This window comes from Phycodurus eques, chromosome 5 (assembly GCF_024500275.1).
Source record: "Phycodurus eques isolate BA_2022a chromosome 5, UOR_Pequ_1.1, whole genome shotgun sequence".
Classification (NCBI taxonomy): domain Eukaryota; kingdom Metazoa; phylum Chordata; class Actinopteri; order Syngnathiformes; family Syngnathidae; genus Phycodurus; species Phycodurus eques.
Genome location: NC_084529.1, coordinates 27,478,325 through 27,500,423, shown reverse-complemented (window position 1 = coordinate 27,500,423; position 22,099 = coordinate 27,478,325). Strand labels below are relative to the sequence as shown.

At 41.4% G+C, this 22,099-nt stretch overlaps 2 protein-coding genes across 8 annotated transcripts in view; one reads left to right on the top strand and one right to left on the bottom strand.

The window, feature by feature from the left end:
- dennd4a (DENN/MADD domain containing 4A) overlaps positions 1 to 11,166 on the top strand; it is a 27,036-nt gene extending 15,870 nt beyond the window's left edge. Inside the window, exons 14-29 of one of the 4 annotated variants that reach the window (XM_061675935.1) lie at positions 374 to 507; positions 943 to 1,075; positions 1,272 to 1,478; positions 1,597 to 1,725; positions 1,804 to 1,948; positions 3,507 to 3,629; positions 4,166 to 4,270; positions 5,501 to 6,252; positions 6,332 to 6,548; positions 7,311 to 7,402; positions 7,493 to 7,668; positions 7,756 to 8,086; positions 8,182 to 8,299; positions 8,543 to 8,705; positions 8,795 to 8,859; positions 9,676 to 11,166. In XM_061675935.1, coding sequence (XP_061531919.1) covers positions 374 to 507; positions 943 to 1,075; positions 1,272 to 1,478; positions 1,597 to 1,725; positions 1,804 to 1,948; positions 3,507 to 3,629; positions 4,166 to 4,270; positions 5,501 to 6,252; positions 6,332 to 6,548; positions 7,311 to 7,402; positions 7,493 to 7,668; positions 7,756 to 8,086; positions 8,182 to 8,299; positions 8,543 to 8,705; positions 8,795 to 8,859; positions 9,676 to 9,812 — 3,027 coding nt within the window. In that variant the 3' untranslated portion in view covers positions 9,813 to 11,166. Of the gene's footprint in view, positions 1 to 370; positions 508 to 942; positions 1,076 to 1,271; positions 1,479 to 1,596; positions 1,726 to 1,803; positions 1,949 to 3,506; positions 3,630 to 4,165; positions 4,271 to 5,500; positions 6,253 to 6,328; positions 6,549 to 7,310; positions 7,403 to 7,492; positions 7,669 to 7,755; positions 8,087 to 8,181; positions 8,300 to 8,542; positions 8,706 to 8,794; positions 8,860 to 9,675 lie in introns of all 4 variants that reach the window. The other 3 variants (XM_061675932.1, XM_061675934.1, XM_061675931.1) reach the window with 3 other exon arrangements.
- On the bottom strand, positions 10,598 to 22,099 carry slc24a1 (solute carrier family 24 member 1). Of its 4 annotated transcripts, none has more exons than XM_061675936.1 (10): positions 21,992 to 22,099; positions 20,192 to 21,298; positions 19,106 to 19,171; positions 18,829 to 18,940; positions 17,556 to 17,636; positions 15,593 to 15,675; positions 15,215 to 15,457; positions 15,043 to 15,132; positions 13,950 to 14,116; positions 10,598 to 12,451 (listed from the first exon to the last, which is right to left on the bottom strand). In XM_061675936.1, exons 2-10 carry the CDS (start codon positions 21,149 to 21,151, stop codon positions 12,202 to 12,204), a joined length of 2,052 nt encoding a protein of 683 aa, XP_061531920.1. In that variant the 5' UTR covers positions 21,152 to 21,298; positions 21,992 to 22,099; the 3' UTR covers positions 10,598 to 12,201. The 4 variants fall into 4 exon arrangements, with proteins under 4 accessions (XP_061531920.1, XP_061531922.1, XP_061531921.1 ...); XM_061675938.1 differs by having other exon boundaries at positions 18,832 to 18,940; XM_061675937.1 differs by having other exon boundaries at positions 20,192 to 21,179.

Genomic DNA, 22,099 nt, shown 5'->3' with positions numbered 1-22,099 from the left:
GAAGAAAGTGGCCATTCTGAATCATCCACTCGACCAAGTGGAAAAAAGCCTTTAACACAGTACCACCCAGAAGCTATTCAGCTGCCATAATATTCATGTTTTGGTGAAGCCCAAGTTGAGGATCAGCTGCTGAGTCACTCAAATAAACAAAAGCGTTTAGTATCATATCACCACACTATACACAAAAGAACATTGCAGGTACAAAAGCAGTGTGGAGTTCTAATCTAATCTTGAGAGCCCATTCTATTTACTGTATGTCAAGAACCCATCAGAGTCACACAAGTACTCTGGCAGCACGGATTCCGGAAGATGTGTTTGGTCATATTTTACTTCATAGTTTACAACTATCTGATACGTTTCTGTTGCAAAGCAGATGGACGGTGAAAAGCCAGATGACGCCAGACTGATCGAACTGGACGAATCCCATCACAGTGAGCACACTGTTTACATCAACCCTCCAGAGCTGCCTCTGCTACCAGAAGGAGAAGAGCATCCTCTGTGCTACAGGTACTATTGTGCATATGATCAACAATATATACAGTCTATTATTGTAGTTGGAGTTTGCAGTGGTGTGGATCTGCACCGCACTATACGAGTAATTCCGTTAACCTTCTATCTGTCCCTGACCACACTGAAAACGTATACCTATCCACATGGAATCACCTCATGTAAGTTATGTAGATCCAAGTCAATGTTTCACTTATTCATCTCGTACATTTGAAGGTTTCTCCCAGACAGCGGGTGTGCTTTCACACTTGTGGGAGTGTGCTTAACAAAAATTACCTCCATTGTAGCTTCGTACCTCTTTTGTCATTATTTCAATTTGGACTGCCTTACATTAGGGACTCAGTGCTCAAGCCTTTTGTTTGTGAAGGGCAAATTACATTATTGTACTGTATTGATTACATGATGTGTCTGATGCCATTCACTGTATTTCTCCAGCTACTCCAGGTTTCCAGTGCTAAATTCTGAACTTCTAGAACCACTTGAGGGACCAAATCCTCCATCAGCAGGCACAGTTTCACACCACTGCAGCCCCGCCAGCCCGACAGCCATCTTTAGACGCTCCAAACAGGTCAATTAATTTTGCAACAAAACATTAATATTAAAAAAAAAATAATTAAAAGCCAATTCGCCGCTATATATATAGTATATATATATATATATATATATATATATATATATATATATATAATATAAAAAAATATATATATATATATTCCGATTTTTATGTTTATATATATATATATATATATTTGTTTCTATTTCAGGAGATCAAATCTGCTCAAAGGATGGCGCGAACCTATTCGTCTATGCCTCAGATGTGGTCCAAGTGTCTTCTGCGTCACTGCTACGGCCTCTGGTTCATCTGCCTGCCTGGTTTCGTCGATACGTGTCCCTCTAAAGTGCGGGCGCTGCGCACAGCTTATGATGTGCTGAGGAGGATGCAAGACAAGAAGCTGCAGGCCCCCGATGAGGTAGGAAACACCGACACTACTCTGTACAGTGTATACAGTGTGATAATTGAGTTTTTTTTAAAGGGTGGTTTTAGTTTCTTTTCTAAAAAAGCAATGTTATTTATTTATTTTGCCCAAGGTGTGTTATCGTGTATTGCTGCAACTGTGTGGTCAGTACAGCCAGCCAGTCCTGGCAGTGAAGGTACTTTTTGAGATGAAGAAGGCTGGAATTCAACCCAACGCCATCACCTATGGCTACTACAACAAGGTGCGTGCATGCATTTAAGAGCTGAATCGATAACGCCTTGCAAAGTTTAGTTTCAAGCTGCTCATGATGTTCCTGCAGGCGGTGTTGGAGAGCACGTGGCCGTCCACCACCAGAGGCGGCTTCTTTTTGTGGGGGAAGCTGAGAAATGTTGTCCTGGGTGTTGGCCAATTCAAGCAAGCAGGGAAGAAACAAACACTGCCACACAGAGAAATTCCACTTTCAGGTAGGATTTAGCTTTGTAAGTCTTAACATTTATGTGTCTTTGTAGATTTTCAAGAGGTGGCGAATCTGTTCAGCAAGGACTTAAAACATTTTTTTGTTTTGTTTTTGTTTTGAGGGGTACTTTCTATCTTACAAACACATTGTCAGAGATGTATTCATTTGATATGTTGGTTAATGTGGTTGTATGTTTCAGTAGCGTAGAACTGCACTTACTCATTGTGAAATGTTTCCAACATTTTGGATACCTTATTCAACTATATGAGGGGGCAAATAGTATAAACAGGTCTCTCAAATGCAGGTGTACCTAATGATAGGGTCAATGAGTTCGTAGCACTATTCTCTTCAGTGATGATTAATCAAGTTATGAACTTCTTTAGTTGTTGGTGACATATCCCAGCCACAAAGCTTTCAAAATGAAAACAAATATTTTTTATTTCCCATTCTGCAATATAGTTTATCATGGCTCAATACCACCAATCTATGTATTAAGACGCCTACTCAGTTGACGGCAGTGTTGATAAATGATCCACTATTGTTTAAAGTGTCTGCCTCCCCATAGTTCTGAATGAAAAAAAAGAGCTCATTGATCATGTGGGAGCAATGTGCTTGTCTGATTTTATTACTATTTTTATAACCAATTTATGTTGTTCCCTACAAACTAGTGCATCTTAACTCATTCACTGCCAGCCTTCCCACTTAACATGGATATTTGACTTCTAAAGCCGTCAATGGCAGTGAATGTGTTAACAGTCCAGTGAGACACTCATTTTTATAATCACACATTGTGTGAGACTTTATCATAACAATCTGCACACCATCAATCAGTCTCTGGTTCATAGTAGTACCAAGTGGTAAATCATTTGTGAAATAACAATAACCTCTCCCTCCATGGCGCCTATAATGTTGAATTGTTTGGAAAGAGTTGGTGATTTATCTCAGGACTTGTTTTTATGGGCGGTAATTTGTGGCCTGGTTCAATCACACTTCATTACAGATGTGTTGTTAAATCACCAAGTCACATGAATAGGATGCTGACATTATTGGGACCACTGGTTTCGAACAGAGCTGAATGCAAATTATAAAAAATTTTTTAAAAAACACACACATTAAGAGTTAAACTGAGGCGCATTAGCAAGAAAATAGTGAAAACTAGATTTATGATTTCCTTTCTTTTCATATGGAGTGATGTGTATTCATTTTGGTTAATTAATTTAATGAAATAAGTATAATAAACAATGTTGTGACATCATTTGACAACAGATGTGAGTATTGTGTATCCTTGGATTTGAAGAGCTCTTTTCCCTAATGAGATAAAAGCCAAATTAAAAATATATATATATTTTTTTGAACATGTTCTTCAGACTGGACCGATGGCTTGTTTTAACAGGATTAAATTAATCTTTGTAAAAAGCTCAGGCATGTCTGGGTAAATAGCTGACATTTTCTCTGAATAATTAAAACGGATTTATAGTGTTGTGCAGAGGAGGTCTTCATTTGTTGTAGATTAAGCGATCAGCACTGAGTGACTCCTGACTTGTTTACTTGTTATCTCCTCCTAGACGGTAGTGATCTTGACACAGTCAGTCATGGCAGTTTGGACAGCGTTAATGACTCTGCCGAACGCACCTCCATCGATACCGACTTCAATAAAATGGACTCCAGTGATGATGGATTTAGCACAGGTAGGCAAGACCCACTTTGTTTTATGACTATTTAACTTTTTATTTTTGTGTACTTCTCACTGCGGCTTGTTAGTTTATGTTTTCTTTTAACCTACAAAAGCATTCTGCTGAGGGACCACTATTAATTTTAGAATGAGCCGCAGGTGGAAAGACAAAAGTCTCTTAAAAGAAATACATTCACAAACCACTTTATTATGTACCATTGCAGAATGCTTTGGTTACCTTACGAAAAAAGCAAAAAAACATTTATTTATTTTCTCTTCCTCTTCAAGAAATGATTGTGGTTAATAAATGAACCAGTTTGAAGTACAGTATTATTTCATTTTATTTATCACGGTGAAGAAACAACACACTAGAATCAATGCAACCCTCAGTTCCCTATTCTCCCTTGCGGTTGTTTTTCTATATTTGAGTATTCCCTGCTGCTTGCTTGAAAAACAAATGAAAACACTACGTTGCTAAGGAGGAGAATAGATGTAGCAGATGCAAAACCATGTGTCAAAAATAGATAATTAAGCACATAAAATTAATTTCAGGTGGCCAGTCAGACCAAGGCTACGATTCCTTGTCTAAGGAGGAGATGAGCTGCAGAGAGGGGGAAAACATTCCACTGGTTAAGGACAAAGGAACAAAGCTGCACAGTGAGTTATGGAAGAATTGCTTTCTTTTTTAAATCTCACACTCACTGACCATTAAAGCTGAATAAATCACCAAAACTGCATGGCTCCGTGCGAAACAAATGTTCCAGTGTGGGAGTCTTCTTTATGGAAAGCCACACTGTTGATGAATGAGTGTGTTATGTAACCAGATCATTGTTTGTTATTAGATTTGTCTTGCATCACTGCTCCAAATAACATTAGCGGTCAGCTCCGCTCCGGCATTAGTGATAAATGTGCTTCGTCATACCAAGTTTCATGCATTCACACTAACATGGTTAGTTTATTCTTCTACTCGTTTTTAATCTTGATATCATTGCAATTTTGTACTGCATCATCATCATCATCATCATTTGTGCTAAATTCCTCACTTCACTCATCAGTTTTAAAAGTATTAGCCAAAGTGTTTCATTATAGGTGCCACCGCTGGATCACTTTTTTTTCAGCCATTGTTTTAATGTATGCATAAGTTAAAAGAAACGACAATTTTCAGCCATTTTTTAAATTCCAGCAGAACTGTAAAACCCAGAGAGGCCAATCACTATATCGCAGATTTGTACGCATTGCGGTTGGGTCTGGAATGTGTCCTCCGCGGCAAACAGCGGTTTACTGTTATCAACTTATCATACAGCTAATCATATTACGCTGTCAATAGTAGGGCTGTCACTATCCAGACTTTTTCAGAATCTATTCTCCTATTGATTATTGATTGAATAATGGAATAATGTATAATTTTACTACTCACGTATTTTATTCTGAGGGATGACTTCAATCCTTAAACTGCATATGTCGGTACTGAGTGATGGTCTAAATTGGGTGTACAGCATTCGAGACAGCAAAATGCTAAATGGTTAGCATTAGCGTGCTAGCGATTACATTTTAGGTATAAAAAAAAAACACCAACGACCATTCAGCTCATTCATACGTATCATATTATATGTACATTACACATGTAACAGTGTCTTAAAAATCACGCCCTTGTCGTTTTTGGAAAACTATCATTGGCCCAACACTGTGTCCGTCTGCAATAAATGTCCGTGTGAAACATGGCTTCTGGTGGCGCAAACATGGAACTTATTTATTTTGGGTCCCAGTGGAGCGTCGAGGCAGAAATTGTGTGATGGTGTGTTTATGTGTTTTTGAAGTTGACTTAGCCAAGTTATTCTATCTTTTTCCCCAGCCCTAGCAAGTTAATAGCTTGTGTTTCTGTTACAGGCAATGGTGACAACCCGGATTCCAGTCCGTCATTCAGTGACACCATGCTGTGTGGACCTTTGACCCAAACAGAACGGCCAAAGTCTCTGGACTTGGGTGCTCCGAAGCTCACCGTCCCTCAGCTCAGCTCCAACAAGCGGCACCGCCTTGCTGCTGACAAACTGAGCGAGTTGGAAGAGAAAACAGAGCCTCATGGAGAACAGAACCCGAACAGAAGAAGCATGAGCTGCAGCGGTGGGACAGTGGGTCGATCTGATATTGAGGCAGGGTTCGATCCGCTGTCACTCATGGCCACGGCGCAAGAACGCTGCCGAGGCGGCGGAAGCACGCCTACTGCCCGTCGTGAGCTGGCCGAGGAGATTGAGATGTACATGAACATTAGCAACAGCCCGCCGAGGAGGTGCAAGCCAAACGCGAACGCGCAGAACCAATCGAGCCCCTCCTCACAGGCCACCCGACCCCACACGCTGCTCCGCTCCAACACCCAACTCCCGTTACCTGTCAAATCAAGACAGCGGCTCAGGACGTCGCCGTCTCTCCCTCTCGGTGTTTGTAACAAAGGCAGGGACAGGCCTTCCTCCTTAGTGTTACCCTCATCCCCCACTGCCTCGGCCTCTTCCTTCTCCATGGATTCCCTCTTCACACCCAGCCTGGACAGCTTCAAGAGCAGCGTTCTCTTAGCGGGAAAGGGCGTCGCTGAGAAGGCCAGCCGCCTCTACTCGCGCCTGTCCTCTCAAACCACATTAACAGAGGTCAGTGCCGCCGACATGCTTATCACTCCGAACAGTCATTTTCACCCTAACCACATTTTGTCTTTTACCGCACCAGCAGGACTCAAACTGCGATCGAATCAGCGTGTCCTCGCTCACCTCGGGCGATGCGGACTGCTCCTCGCTTGTGGATATTGACTCCTGTCTCGACGCAGATGGGTTCGTGTCCCCGCAGCATGGTGGTACGGCCCGACTCAGGAGGAGTCCCGTAGCGGGCCACACCCACCTGAGCAGTCCCAGCTCCCCTGACAGGGTCTTCCGGCACAACTCTTTCTCTGGTTTGTTTCACCTCCTTTAAAGCAGTCTGTATGATTGATTTGACTCCAGTGACTGTGAAAACCTCTCTGATGCAAAAGATGTCATGCTTGACTCAAGCATTGTGTGTGCATGCATGTTCACAGACGTTTTGTGTTAAAGTGAGCCTGCTGGTGTTCTGTGGGAAATTAGGCTAGTAGGCGTGAAGGCTATGAGTAAGGATTATGGGCTCCTCTAAGTAACACGCATACTGTATGCTCACAACATTAGGATCACTTGCACACTGCTTACTTTTAATGGACACTAACAGACTGGTATTGATTTAACCATTTTTATTATCGTCATTTTAGTTCAAAACGGGTGTAGAAGCATCAGTCATTCCCAACCACTGCAGCAATTATGTAATTTCACTGAATTGGTCCATGAAGTATTTTGTACGACAAATTATATATCTTTGTTCATCTGCCTATGCCAACAACGGACTGACAGGCAGAACAATGGATGTTTCTAATATTTTGGTCACCTTATCTAGCAACATAGGATTTGAAATATTAAAATCAGTGTGATACAGCGCAGTTTTCTGATGCAGTAAGAAACATATTTGAATCAATTTAATCCATACTTGCAGGCAGTGTCAAGCCAACTCATTATATTTTGCATAACAATAATTGCAACGAAATATGAAGGCCTTAGTCAAATTTATGTTCACTTTTGCTCTATATAATCCATGTTTACTGTTTAGGTTTTGTTAAGATCCATCTAACATGTGTATATATTATGTCCAGGTGGTTTGACAGTTCCTTCTAGAAGTCCTCACACTCCAGATTCCTCCCCTGACATAAACCGCTTCAAGCCTTCTCCGATTTATACCATAGAGGTGAGGTCACTCATTCGTTGATATTCGTACCTGGAAATATTCCATCTTGCCAAGTGGTTTCACGCCCGGTCCTTTTGCCTTTGGATGCAGGTTATGATGTCCAGCTGCTCCCTTTGCAAGACGTGTGACTCTCTGGTGTACGACGAGGAGATCATGGCCGGCTGGACGGCCAACGACTCAAACCTCAACAGCACGTGCCCCTTCTGCGGCTCAGCCTTCCTGCCATTCCTCAATGTGGAGGTCAAAGATCTGAGGCCTCCCAGCAGGCAAGTTCTTGAATTCAAACAAACACACACACACAATTCCTTTATCCCTGTGGCCTCTTTAATCTGATCCACCGTGTCTACTCTCAGATCTCCCCAGGAGTCTATTCCTGTTACCAAGGAGGACACATCTGTGTCACTCAACCCCGAAGCCAAATTATCTGAGGCAGACTACACTACCCCAAGGAATGCTGGGATGTCTGCACCAGTGACAGTGCCGTACCTGAGCCCTCTGGTTCTTTGGAAGGAACTGGAGAGCCTGCTGGTGAACGAAGGCGACCAGGCCATTTATTCCCCAGGGGTTGTCGACCAGCACCCAATTGTCTTCTGGAACCTTGTGTGGTTCTTTAGGAGGCTGGAGCTGCCTAGTAATCTGCCAGCTCTTATCCTGGCCTCCCAACACTGTCCCCGTGGCGATCAGGTCACTATTCGGATAAGGGATTAAAAAAATCATAAAAAATGATAGTCATAATCATTCAAACATACTGTACTGACTACTTTTCATCACACCTGCAGACTCGTTCTGGTGTTTCCTCTGAGGACAGCAAGCAAGTTCTGGTGAGGATTATGTGGGATAACCTCAAGTTGCACCAAGACAAAGTCCACCCTTGTTATGTCCTCTGGAACACACATTGTAAGTTATGAAGGCATTTATTTTAATTAACGTATTTCAAAAGATGCAATTAATTAGTCTGAGATTCTGTTGGATATACTTGCATGTGAATGATGATCATGCATTAAAGTAATGGCACAGTTGTGCATAATTGAATTTAGGACTCCCAGTCCTTATCAGTGCTTTACTTTGAGTCGTAGATTTGCCGTTATGGAGATGAACGAGCCTTTGCTGAGGATAAATTTGATCTCCGTTTTGTTGCAGGCGCCAACTTACTGGTTCGCTCGGGGCTGTGCGAGGAGGGCCAGCTCTTCACTGTGGAGCTCCTTCAGAGTTTGGTGAGGAGCATCAAGAAGAGTGACATCTATCAGCCCATGAGCCAAATCATCCAGGTGCTGGGGCCTGAGCTGGGTTTTAAAAGACAAAGGTGAGGAATGGCAGATTGACTTTATAAGCATATGGCGAAAGACAGCGCTATTGAAAAGTATCAAGTATGTTTTTGTGTGTCCCATACAGGAGCTTATACAGAGATTTATTATTCCTCACTCTGGTGTCTTTGGGGAAGAACAACATCAATATCAGTGAGTTTGAAACCATGATGTCTTTCTTTAATGTTATATGAATGCCTTTTGTTCTATTGCTTACGCTACAGTTACTGGACATTCAACAGTCACGTTGATGTTTTAAGACGGGTGCGTCACTTTACTTGCAACTTGTGTGCAGTCGTCTAACATTGTGAAAACTTAAGTACAAATGAATACTATCAGTTCCAAGATCAGAGCGACATACAGTGAAACCATCCATCCATCCATTTTCTGTACCGTTTATCCTCGCTCGCGGGTGTGCTGTAGCCCATCCCAGCTATTTTAGGGCGAGAGGCGGGGTACACCCTGAACTGGACGCCAGCCAATCACAGATACAGTGAAAAATACGACTGTTTTTTATAAGCTCAAAGAAAATGACCTTGTTGCGTCTGCCAAGGGTGTTTTCTCTGATTCAAGACTTTAGCTCTCTTTCTTCTTTCTGTAGTTTTGGTCTGTCTTGACATTCAAGACCAATGTTTCTCTCTTCTTTCCAAAGTCCTCTCCACCCAATTTAATCCAACATCGTGGAGGTTTGCTAATCAAACTTCATGACATAGTGATGCATGCCGGAGAGTAAATGTCATTTAAACACTTTTTGACATCATGACTCAGAGATTATTACTTAAAGCCCAAAACCTTTCTTTATCAAGAATACATGTAGTGTTTCTATAGCATGGCTGCAGATCAACTTCCAATCATTTATGTCAAGTTGTTCTTCTTTAGACCACAAATGAGTTGAAACTGAATCAACAGCACCAGTGTTGACAGCAATCTATTCCATCCCTATTTTAGCTAACTCTCATGTCATTGCAGATGCATTTGACCGGGAGTACAAGTTGGCCTACGACCGCCTCACCCCGAGTCAGGTCAAACTGACACACAACTGCGACCGCCCCCCTGGAGCTGGGGTCATGGAGTGCAGGAAGACTTTTGGGGAGCCCAGTCTGTGAACCAGATGTCACACACACACGGGAAAAAACACACACAGAAGCAGTTATTGCTTTGCCTGTGTGTGTGTGTGTGTGTGTGTGTGTTTGGACTTCAGACTCAGGACCAACTCACCTGAACTCTTCTTAAGCACAATGGGAATATGACTCTTATGTAAAAGCAACTGCCATGATGACATCCCTTCACTGTTCAGCGCTGGGACGTGCGGAGCAGTGAGTCTCGAGTAAATATTGAGGAAATTCCACTGTATTTTCACTATATCTACCCGTTTGTACAGTCATTATACACTTTTTTATGACTTTGTGTTTTAAAAGTATGTCAAAGAACATGGACTGTATTCTCACATTGACTTCGCGGTCCTGGTGGCCTGTGTTGAGACTGTTGTTGAGTGTCAAGAGCAAACTGCTTTCAGACAGTCGTCTTTTTTTAAGCACTTTGACAAGGTGAGTTCTGCATTGGCCCAGCAGCCCAAAGATTTGATGGTTTTTGACTGGGCCACGAAACAAAATGTAATGTTTTTCCGCCTAACACATACAGCTTTACCAAAAGCAAATACATTCCTCCTCACCGAGGACACACTTTAATACCTTACGACACTAAACTACATTGTAATGGTGGTGATAAAAAAAAAATAAACTTTCTAAATAAAGGGAGCACTAAATTCATTTATATGCACAATGTTTATTCGTGATTATTTCTTTTCTATAATGTACCAAAAGAACCCACAAGGGAAATTCTAATATGATTTATTTACAATTTTTAAAGCAATACCTTTTTTAAAGTGAGATTTGTTGTATAAGGTTGTGTTGTATGGGACCACCAAGGAAACATTCCCTTAGTACAGTACAATCAAAGTATGTGATAACAGAAAAAATTGAATATTTCAGTTGGATTAATCACAACTTTTATTTGTCGATATTGTCACAATAAATAGAGGGAAAAGAATGTACAGAATTTGATGTATTTTGTCGATTTCATTTCATAATAAAAATGAAGTGATTCATTTAAAAAGTGAAGGTATGACAGGTTTTCTTGCACAAAGTAGATTTTCCTGTGCAAGGTTTTAGGTTTGAAACAACAGCTGTGCCCTGCCCTGACACCACATCACTTCCTAGAGTCACGGTGTCCTGATAGAAGCTGACAAACAAACTTCTTTTTGTACCGTGATGCCCTTTCGCTCACATTGATGCTCTGTCCTTGCTTTGAATCAGTCTTGTTTAGCCTTGTGAATTAGCCTTCTCAATAAAACTCACCACTTGATGTCTACATCTTGTGTCAAGGCCACTGTATGTTTGTTATTCACCATTTGTAAGATGGACACTAATTTATATGAAACAACGTACAAAGGAAGTGAAACTTATTGAAATGTTTTTCAATATCTGATTATTTGTTAAAATGACTGATTTACATTAAATTTCAGTTTAAACTGTGTGACAAAGCAAAATGGTCTGCAATTTTTTTTTTAAAAACAGTTTGTATTTTTAAATGTGGGTCCGTCAGACAAAAATCGGGATTACCTCTCACGCTTAACTGAAACACACACTGCTGGCAAATTATCTACTCACACACACGCTACTGCTCTCACACACCAACGAAATGCTCTCACGCTACTGCTTCGGTTTGGCAACTTGCAGGCAGACGTTAGTGAGGCCTTCCTGTTTTACTGAAATCCTCTCACACACCACAGTGAAACTCTCATGTGATATCCATACATGCTCTCATGCGTTCTACTGAAACGCTCACACACGTAAATGCTCTCGTGTAGGATACTGAAATGCGCGTCTCAGTAGTGGGTCTGAGAGCACTTCAGTTGTGTGTGTGAGGAGTAATGCTGGATCACTGTATGTCAGTTGAGGGTAAGAGAACATTTTAGTAGTGCGATTGCTAGGTAATACTGAAATATGTCCCTTATGGCCCCTCATAATGAGAGACGCATTGTAGTTAAAAACAGAAGTTCTTCCAGTTTTACTGAAATACCTGTTATAACTGAAATCCTCTCACACATCATACTGAAAAGCTTTTCTATAATATACTGAAGTGTGGGGTAAACCTGAATTGATTCCTTGACAACTATTGTAGAACACTCACATTTTACAAACCATAAAATCAGCCAAACTATACATTTATCATTCATTAACCTGTTAGTTTATTGTAAATGTATTATCGGCTACAAGTGCTGTTCTACTGTACGCTATGATACAGGACAGTAGTTTTCATCTTTTTATGCAATGGGAAATCCAGAAAAAAGCCTCAATTTAGTATCAAAATCAATGCAGACAGTTCCAAGCGCATCCTGCATGCACCCTAATTGTTCACTATGTGCACCATACACAGGAAATGCGCGCTGGAGTCCCAGGTCGAGCGAACGCCTGGCGTGGCGTCACGTGACCTTCAGATGGAGACGGGGCAGACGATGATGCGGTCCTCCAGCATGACGCTTAGAACCAGGAAGATGAAGTAGAGAAGGAACATGGTGAATCCCAGAGCCTTGTTCATCTTCCACTTGTACGACGCGATGGAGATGATGACAAAGAGGAGCATGAGGAAGAGCAGCACAATGGCGCAGAACAGCCCGTTGCTGCTGACGGCCACGGGAACCATACCGTGGATGAACGAGTACATGAGCCATGGCAGCGGCAAACTTTTAACACACAGCAAGAAAAACATATAGAGATATAAAAGGTGCCATATTTTACCAAACCAACTTTTTCTAATATATTTGGGATGTATTATTGACTCTACGGTGCTAAGTATGAATTAAAATCGTCCACGCATTCCTGAGTCCCTGGCGAGAGGCTTGAAATCAGGTCATTTGAATTTCTCAAGCTTATCTACGTCACTAGCTAAGATCTCCGCCTACCTCTCCGCTCCCGAGTCAGCGCAGTAAACATACGCGTGTGCTCTCAACCAATCGGAGGAAAGGGGCGGTCTTGGTCAAATATGGACAAAGCAGATACACAACTGGGTCAACCAGAAGTCGCTGTCAGAGGAGCCTTTTATGGACACTCGTATGACAAAACCAAGGTGTTTTGGTTTTTTTAAATGAAATTGACACTTTTATACTAAGTGCATGTAAGAGAGTCATTTTATGGAGATCTAAATAGCCAAAATATGGGACTTTTAAATAACAAAACATATATATAGCAATCCCTCATTTATGGAAGGGGTTAAGTTCCGGACCACCGCAATAGGGTGAAATCCGTGAAGTAGCGACCACATAATTCTTTATTAGTTATACATATTTGAAAGGTGTTTGAACCCCCCACAAACTCTTATTAATCTAATCCCACTCATATTAATCTCTACCACACTTTTATAAACACTTTCTTCACACTTAAATACCTTTTAAACGCTTAAACATACAGTAATAGTGTACATTTTATTCCTTGTTATATTTGTTTTAATGAATGTTTCTTTTGTTTTGTTTTCGCTGTTTTAATGGTTCAGGCTAGGAAGTGTTTATTTTACCAGAATTGTTTTTTTTTAACACTATACACTCAAAATCCCACGATGTGGTGAATTATGTGTGAAATAAACATTTAATAGTAATAATAACAATACTAATGCATTACACATATACTGCATAGTTACAATTTTATCCATTAATCATTCACTCCTCAGTCACAGCTGCCCTGGGGCAGTCGAACAGAAGCATGGCTGCCATTCTGTGCCTATGGTCCCTCCGACCACAACTAAACAACCAACCACATTTATTCATCGGGAATGTGAGTTAAGTGTCTTGCCCAGGGACACAACGACGACATGCACTCGGGCAGGGATACTTTTTTGTCTTGCGATACGAGCAAAAAGTTGAGATGAGCGCGCGTCAGACCCCCACTGCAAGATGGCGGAAGCAAACTTCACAAAATCTGGCCACCATCAATTCACTCTGGTTTCCTTGCAGGGGAAGAACAATATCAGTTGGTGGCGCTAATGCACCATTAAGATGATTTGCCAACCGCAAATAGACACCACAGAAGAACCAGGAAGGACAATACATTAGGTACAGTCCATGTTTTCTGCTGTAATTTTCTGTGTTTGCAGGTATATATAGAGCAAATGTTATTAGTGTGTGTGTTTATACAGTACAACACTGTTGAGTGTAATTTTCTTATGAAAAAAGAGCAGTTAAAACTCACCCGACAGTGATGTCAAAGATATTGCTGCCCACGGAGCTGGACACGGCCATGTCGCCAAGTCCTTTACGGGCCACGATCACGCTGGTGATGAGATCAGGGATGGACGTCCCCGCAGCCAGGATAGTCAGGCCCATAATCTCCTCAGAGATGCCGATGGTCTCGCCCACCTGCACAGACAAATCCCATTTTAACGACAAGAATTGCAGAGCTGACTCATTTACTCCATGCAAAATCGAATCTAATGAGGTCCATTACAAGATCTTTGTCAAAAATGATGTATGCAATGACAAGCATAGTTGTCACCTCATATGTCCCGCCTGACATTACTTTGTTGCTACATTGTTGTTAAAATAATCACACAAACAAACTGCAGCAAAAGTACAAATGTAAAAAAAAAATAATCAAGACATTTAATATGATGTATTTCTCCAGGTGGTTACACTCTTGGGCCACCGCACACCAACCGACACGGCCGAAGGCGACTCTTCTAAGAGAACGCTTCCAACGGTAAAACTGCAACTGTATTTTTTTTTTTTTTACTGAACCACAAAAACATGGTGCGATTATCAAGGAAGAAGAAGACTGCCACAAGGAGAAAATAATAAATAGAGAATAAAGAAGAAAGTGTGGATATTTTGAGAGGCTGTTGGCAATGATTGGAAGCCCCATTCATTGACTGCACCTGTACATTTCGGCGACAGAGATTCTCCACGCTTTGCTTTCTGGCTACAAGTACAGCCTAATAGCCTAAGTCATTTTTATCTTGCTGTCACAACATCAATAAAAAATACAAATGCGCTAAAAGCAAATATATATTTTTTTTTATGTCAGTGTCGATTCTCAGTCATCCAGGTCATGGTAATCCGCAAAGGTTGAATTGAGGCGATTGGACTATGTGCCCTGTGATCGAGTAGCAACCTGTCGGGGGGGGGGGGGGTTTCTCTGCCTCTCGCCTAAAGTCAGCTGGGATAGGCTCCAGCTCACCCGTAACCCTAAAAAGGACAAGCGCTATAGAATATGGATGAAAAGATGGACATCACTACCATGTTGTGGTGTACCTAATAAAGTGTCCGGTGTGTTTACAGTAGCTGACCTGATGGGCCCACCACATCATGAGATAAGAGAAGATAGCAATCCACAGAATGGAGCCCAGGAAGGTGACCACGAAAAATTTCCTGGAATTCTGTCAGACAAATAACTCATGTATCATGTACAGTATATACACATATTTGAATGATTATTACAGTATTTGAATGTGGCGTTGCCTGTTTGCGGACGTCAGGGACGGTGAGCCACAGAGGGAAGACGATGGGCAGCAGGATGAGGTAAGTGACTCGCTTCCGTCGCGTGTCGGGCCACGCTAAAGAAAGAGGCTCCTCCTCGTTCTCCTTATCCTCATCTTCGCTGGAGTCATCGTCACTGTCGTCTTCATCACTATCATCTTCCTCACTGTCCTCCTCAACACTGCCTGACTTGTCTGAGCCGTCTCCCCCCGCCGGCTGGTCTTCCTGCAGTGTTGTAAGAAGACATATAACGGACACAAGTATGAAGTGCGGAGCATGCCGCGTGCTGCATGTCCGCCTTACGTAGAAAGGTATCAAAGAGTGACCTCTGCTCTTTTTGACATGCTCAGTGGAGCGTACCTTCTCTTCCTCTGGGGGCTCCTTCTTCTTCTCACTTGCGCCAGCTTCGTCCTCTTGAGCCTGATCCTGCCCATCCTCTCCATCTAACAAAGCAATCACATGTTTCTATTGCTCAGCTGTGAGTGAGAGTGTTATTTTACTGAAAGGGGCATTATTCGCATGTCCTGCTAATCCTTTATTAGATCGTGATCTGTGTTTCGGTTGACTTTGTTTCGATTAGATTTAGTTGGTCTCATGTTTTGTCAAGTGTTCCTTTAACACGTTCACGTCTTGTGTGCTCGTTTGGTTTTTGTCTCCACTTGTTCTCGTCAGGCCTCGATCTTGTGTCAACCAATCACCTCCCTCCAGCCACTTCTTGTCCAGATGTTCCTCGTTTGCTTGTATTTGCTGGTTCCGTTCAGTCCTTGTTGGATTATTGTCTTTTGTAGTCTGTTGCTGTGAGTCATGTTTCTCTCATCATATTATGTATTATGTTGTAAATTTACCGTAGTGTTTATTTGTTACTTAGAACCTTGGGTTGTTTTTTTTTGTTTTGTTTTTTTAAACTGTTATTAATTTAGTATTAACATTTTTCTGTGGGCCTTGTTTGCCCACAAACAGTGACAGATTATTCCTGCTAACTGCTCTTTTTTTTTTTTTTTTTGATAGGGATAATGCAATTTAACATTGTTACAATGAAAAGTCTCTGGTGAGCTTCAACAAAGTTTAATTAATTTTAATAAACCTTTTGTCCTTAGTCGTGATTTTATGCATATCAGTGTTCAATTAACAATCCGCTAATACAACAATTTGCTTTCAAATGTCAGTACGCCTATGCGGAGACCATACAATGTAACGTACCGATAGTAAAACCACAATGACATAACAAAAAAAACAAGAACCACGAAAATAACTATTATGATGTAATTTGTGTCTAGAGCTATAACTTTAAATTCTCTTTGTTGATTTTTAGTTTGACAGTAAGTTAAACATCAACTAACAGTGGAAATACACAGCTCGAAGCCTCTTTTTTGAAGAATTGTACATCTTCTAAAATGCTGCTTGTTTTGGAGTTGAGTTCACTGCCAACGTAGACTGCTCGTATGTCAAATTTGTGCTCACAAGTCAAGTGCAAATCGATCGAACAGCCGCTCGTATCGCTACAAACTCTCAAGGCACCACTGTGTTCTTTTTATTACATTAATATACCATATTAATGCGATTTTGTACATAAGAACGCCTCAATTTGTTAATTAAAACCAAACTATGTCATATTATCCATCCATCCATTTTCAACACCGCTTATCCTGGTTAGGGTCGCGGGGCGCTGGAGCCTATTATGTCATATTAATACTATTTTAATTATTCATTTATTATTGCCTATTATTTACTATTATTTATTTATTTATTCATATTAATATATGATCTTATATATTATACACATTATTCCTAACTTGCAGTTATTTGTCTGGCACAAAATTTGGATATCAATATTAAAGGTAAATTACAATATTCAGTTTTGATTGGCACTATAAGAGGGATATTATTTTTCCAATATGACTTGGGCTTTGAAACCAGAAGTTAACAGGGGAAAAAACAACAACAACAAACAAACCAAAAAAGCTCACTAGAAAGTTAGCGAGGTGCTAGTCTGCTTCCTGATGATTGCCGAGCACAGCAGCGCAGAATTTAAACTGAATTCTCCCTTGAGGGATTATAATTAGTCAAATAAATATTTTTAAAAACTTTTATAACTGTGTTGTCCAACGGAACTTTTCCATTACTGACAACGGTTTCATATATTTTGTCTCTTTTATGTGTCTAAATAAGGTTAACAAAATATTAGAAACAGCTTTCAGCATGTAAGAATGCATTCGTACACCACAATAATGAATTCCATTGTTAAATGAATATCTGTCCAACAGAGATAACTTATCTTTGTAAAGACAACATTTTGTGACATGACCTTTTGCATTTGTGTTACCTTCACTCTTTGCTGCAACTTCACCTTCAGCCTTTCGTCTCACTACATTATTCAGACTCTCAGCCTTGTCCTTGAATTTCCCTGCAAACATTCACACCAGCACAAAGAAACATCTGCATGTAGTGACTCGGTAAGCAGATAGTCATCACTAATGAATCAATATCATCACATACTGCATGTAGCTAATTGCAGAACTTTTGCACAATGGTCATTGCACCGGACTATTGCAATATTAGTCATTCGAACTGCTCGAAGTGCTAGAGGACTCTGCATCTTTTTGCACAATTGTTTTTTGTCAATGTCTTTATGTCTCCAAAGTGTTCTGTAAATTGACTGTCTGTTGGACTAGAGCGGCTCCAACTACCGGAGACAAATTCCTCGTGTGTTTTGGACATACTTGGCAAATAAAGATGATTCTGATTCTGATTCTGATACAACACAAAAATGTTCACAGTACAGGAGGGCGTGAAAGAAATACAACAATCGTGACAGAGCACATTTTGTTATCAAATGGACTGTACTGTGGAAGATACACATACCGCCCACAACATTTGGTGCATCTGCATCAACAAATGTAATAGGAGGGAAATTAACAGCCCGAGGACCAAAATGTGAATAAATACTACCGTAATACTATACTATACACCAGAACTTAGCATGAACATCATCTTTTTAGAATTCAATTGTAGTTACAATTCTGCATCCTTATCCGGATCCACACCAAAATGCAACTGGTTCTTCTCTGTCTCCTGCACCATTTGTCTTTGGTATTTTAGTGAAGACCTGCTAACTGTATGTATTAACTGATAATACGTAGTCGTATGTGTAAATATCACCATAAGGTGCCTCTGAGACTTGCCTATTTCACACCAAAAAAATTTGAGATTTTCCACTGAACTTCATATACATTGTATTAAGTAGATGTTATGCTGTTGGAAATGCAGATTGGGCAAACTCCCACGTTTTTATTTACTGCAAGCATACAACGTACAAGCAAACATCAAATAATGTGAGCTTGCTGACAAATGGTGACTCTTCACTAAGCAACATGATTCAGTTAGCAAGAAACTGGTCACTTTTAATAGGACCCCAGTTTCATTATTCTGCCACATTTGCATGCTAAATGAGTGATTCTAATGAGGACACCAAAGACACTTTATAGTTATATTGACCCGTATTCATTATACTTTTCTCTGTTTGTCAAAAAGGTCAACCAGGAAAGCCCAAACATAATGATGATAATGTTGATGTGAGCTGTAATGGGGGTATGTACCACCTTCTCCCAGGGGGTCCAATGTGTGGATCATGAGTTGGAAAATGGTGTTCCTCATGGTGCTGTTGTGCAAAGACGCTGAACTTCCACCGCGTTGAAGGGATGGCTTCAACTAGGGCGAAACAATACTAATGATGTGAAGGTGAAATGCGGGCAAAATGCATCATTAGCAGGTGCAAGAGGTTTGTTGTTGCCATGGTAGCACCAAATAAATGAACAGGACGGAGGTCAATCGATAAGCATGCAGAGAAATTAAGAAGGCTGCTATCTTTTTTACCTTTAACCGATTCCTGTCTTCTGGATCAGGAGGGGCGTTATCTTGACCGCCCCCATTGACCTTGGTCTGTGTGGACAAAGGTTTATTTATATATTTTTTTAAACCTATTTCTAGTAGCCTACTTGTATGATGTTAAATGTTAGGCGCATGCAGAGAATTTTTACAGATGATGTGAGAAAGGTATTTCCAACAGATTGAATCTGTGTATATGCCTCTACATTTTGTCACATACGCTTGTTCACAAGTGGGTAAACACACTTTCTGTTGATGGCACTCTCTGCGCAGCTCTGCATTCCCTTGAGGGATTATGTCACCGCCACGGCTCATCTTTGCTTTGATGCCTTTCAAAGTGTCACTTCACTCTTTTGACACATGCATAAATTTGTCAGTAAACACGTCAGGATTGTAAGCGTGATCCCTTTAAGGAATTGTATTCAATGATCCAAAAATCATCTTTTGGTGAACGAATTAGCGGGAAACTGGATGGACAAAAGGTCTTGGGACATTATACTAACAGAAAGTGACAATACAAGCAACTATCTATTACATTAGTTCAGGGATCCATAAAATTCAATTAAAATGAATGAATGAATATGTTTGATTCAACACAGTGTTTAGTGGTGGCATGTGTGCCTCACAGTCGAGAGGTCCTGAGTTTGAATCTTGGTGCAAGCCTTATGTGGAGTGTCTCTTGCACGGGTTTGCTCCCACAATCCAAGACACGTATGGTTAACAAGGTTAATTGAGGATTTTAAACTGTCAATAGATGTGAATGCGAGTGTTAGCTGTTTTTCTATGTGTGCCCTAGTGGCTGGCGACCAGTCCAGGGTGCATCCCGCCTCTTAGCCTAAATTAGCTGAGACAGGCTCCAGATCACCTGTGAACCTATATGAAGGACAAGTGCTATAGACAATGGACAGATTATTAGTGTGTCCAAAATCGTTTGTCATGTAGTAAGTAATAGGGACAGTGACCTAGTGGTTAGCCCATCTGCCTCAGTGTAAATTTAAATATTTAACTTCCTTGTACGTGTTGTTTAGTTCTAAATAGTTGAAGTTTTATGGAAAACATACGTACTGTACTTACCACTTCAGGCTCCTCATCGGTAATAATTTGGACAATGCTCTTGTGTTTGTAAAGCTGCGTCTTGACCACGTGTTCTATTTGGGCGTTAAACTTCATGAAGATGACGTACACGGTGTAGCTGGCCACCAGCATCATACTCTCCCACCACATGATGACATTGTCCAGGAAGAAGATGATGAGCAAAATAAGGTCCACTATGTAGAAGGAAACATCTCTGAAGAGAGGCCACCAGGTGAGATGAAGAACCTCCCGGGAAAACAAAGCGCACATCCCGATCACAAAGAGAATGTTGAAAACCGCAGAGCCGACAATAGTCCCGATACCCACGTTGCTGTGGGCTACGAAGACCCCGATCAAGGAGGTGAAAAGTTCAGGGGCAGATCCCCCCGCCGCCATGAAAGTAGCTCCCGCCACGTCGTCCGATATCTCTAACTTGTCTATGATGACCCCCAGTGCAGGGACAAAGAATTCATCACACACAATCGCAAGTGACACAAACATGTACATCATGCCGAAGATGTGCAAGGTCACCCAGCCTCGTCTGCGCTCCTCCACTGAAAATACATCTGTGGGGTACTCTCCCTTCATGTGAGGAGCATCGCCAGGAGAAGATGAAGTGGGGGCCTCATCCTTAGGATCGGGGGGGACATAGATGCAATGCACAATAGTCCGGTTGGTGGTGGCTGGCGGTGGAGTTTTACTGGCAGCGTTATCATCTGCGGTTGAATTAGAGGGGGTCACCGGGGTCGTTTGGTTTCTTGGCTTCTCTCGACTCTCGGGCGTAACATCCTCGACCCATCCGGCTGAGCCCTCCGTGAAAGCGTCTCCAATCTGGGGCGAAGGGGACGTCTCGTAGCGTCCGGCGCTGAGGGTCAGCTGGTACACGATGCAGATGAAGACCCCGGCCAGCAGAAATAAGACTCGCCTCAACTGCAGTCGCTTCCTTCTGAGGCAATACATATTCCCGACAAAGCACAGATGCTGTGACCTATGGTGAATTAAGATGTATTAAGGGATAGCGGGACAGTCAGTTTCTCCCCGAAAATAATTGGGGCTGACAGGATCCCACAATTCCTTGGCATGTTTCATTTCAGCTCCCAGGACCACCTAAAGTGCAAAAAAAAGAGGAAGAAAAACTACATTTTTAGGGCCCGAGCACCAGACGGGCGAAGGCTCTTTTAGAATTGTCTATTCTCCTTCTAAAAAAAAAAAAAAATCACATTTTCGGGAGTCTCAACTTGACAAATGCCTATATCCTGGTGAAAATGTATGTATTTTAGGAGTCCCAAAAATCCCAACATCAGTTTCATCTATCAACACAGAATCCGGGACGTGACGACTCAAGGACCCGTGCCTGAAATTGAACAGGATGCCGTCCATTTTGGTTTGAAGCAGCCATTTTGGGCCAATTCCAGGGCTCACACTTTGACAAACCTTTGACTCTAGAATTTGCCCAAATGAGCCCCAATCATAAGCATCTTTTCTAGATAAATGGGCGACGCTAAGCTTTGCCAAGCTTTTTTGCCTTCGTCATCCAATTTGAGCGGAGCATGGTGTCAAAGTTCGATGAACATTTTGCGGATTCGCCATGAAAAAGGCAGTGTGAGGGCCCATTTGTCAATCTTGAAGCTTCAATCATCATTATTATTCTCATAACTGCTTACAGGAACTCGAACAAGAATTGTTTTGACCTCAAACCTAGGGTCCAATTAGCCATACACAACCACGGAAATGACAGCAAATCTAAATACTTTGACCAGTTCATAAAAATAAAAATTTTAATTACAGACGCAAACTTACCAAAATTCTGCAGGGTCAGAGAATGCAGAAACGTCTGACAATCAGACCGAAGCTGAGCTGGTTGAGCGGCACGCGCGCGCACACACACACACACACACACACACACGA

What these genes read in the sequence shown, in the direction of transcription:
- slc24a1 (XM_061675936.1), bottom strand. Translation starts at nt 21,151, where the DNA reads ATGTATTGCCTCAGAAGGAAGCGACTGCAGTTGAGGCGAGTCTTATTT. An exon ending in AAGACAGGAATCGGTTAAAG is followed by an intron (nt 18,941 to 19,105) that starts GTAAAAAAGATA and finishes GTTTCGCCCTAG; the next exon opens with TTGAAGCCATCCCTTCAACG. An exon ending in AGCCCCCAGAGGAAGAGAAG is followed by an intron (nt 15,458 to 15,592) that starts GTACGCTCCACT and finishes ACAACACTGCAG; the next exon opens with GAAGACCAGCCGGCGGGGGG.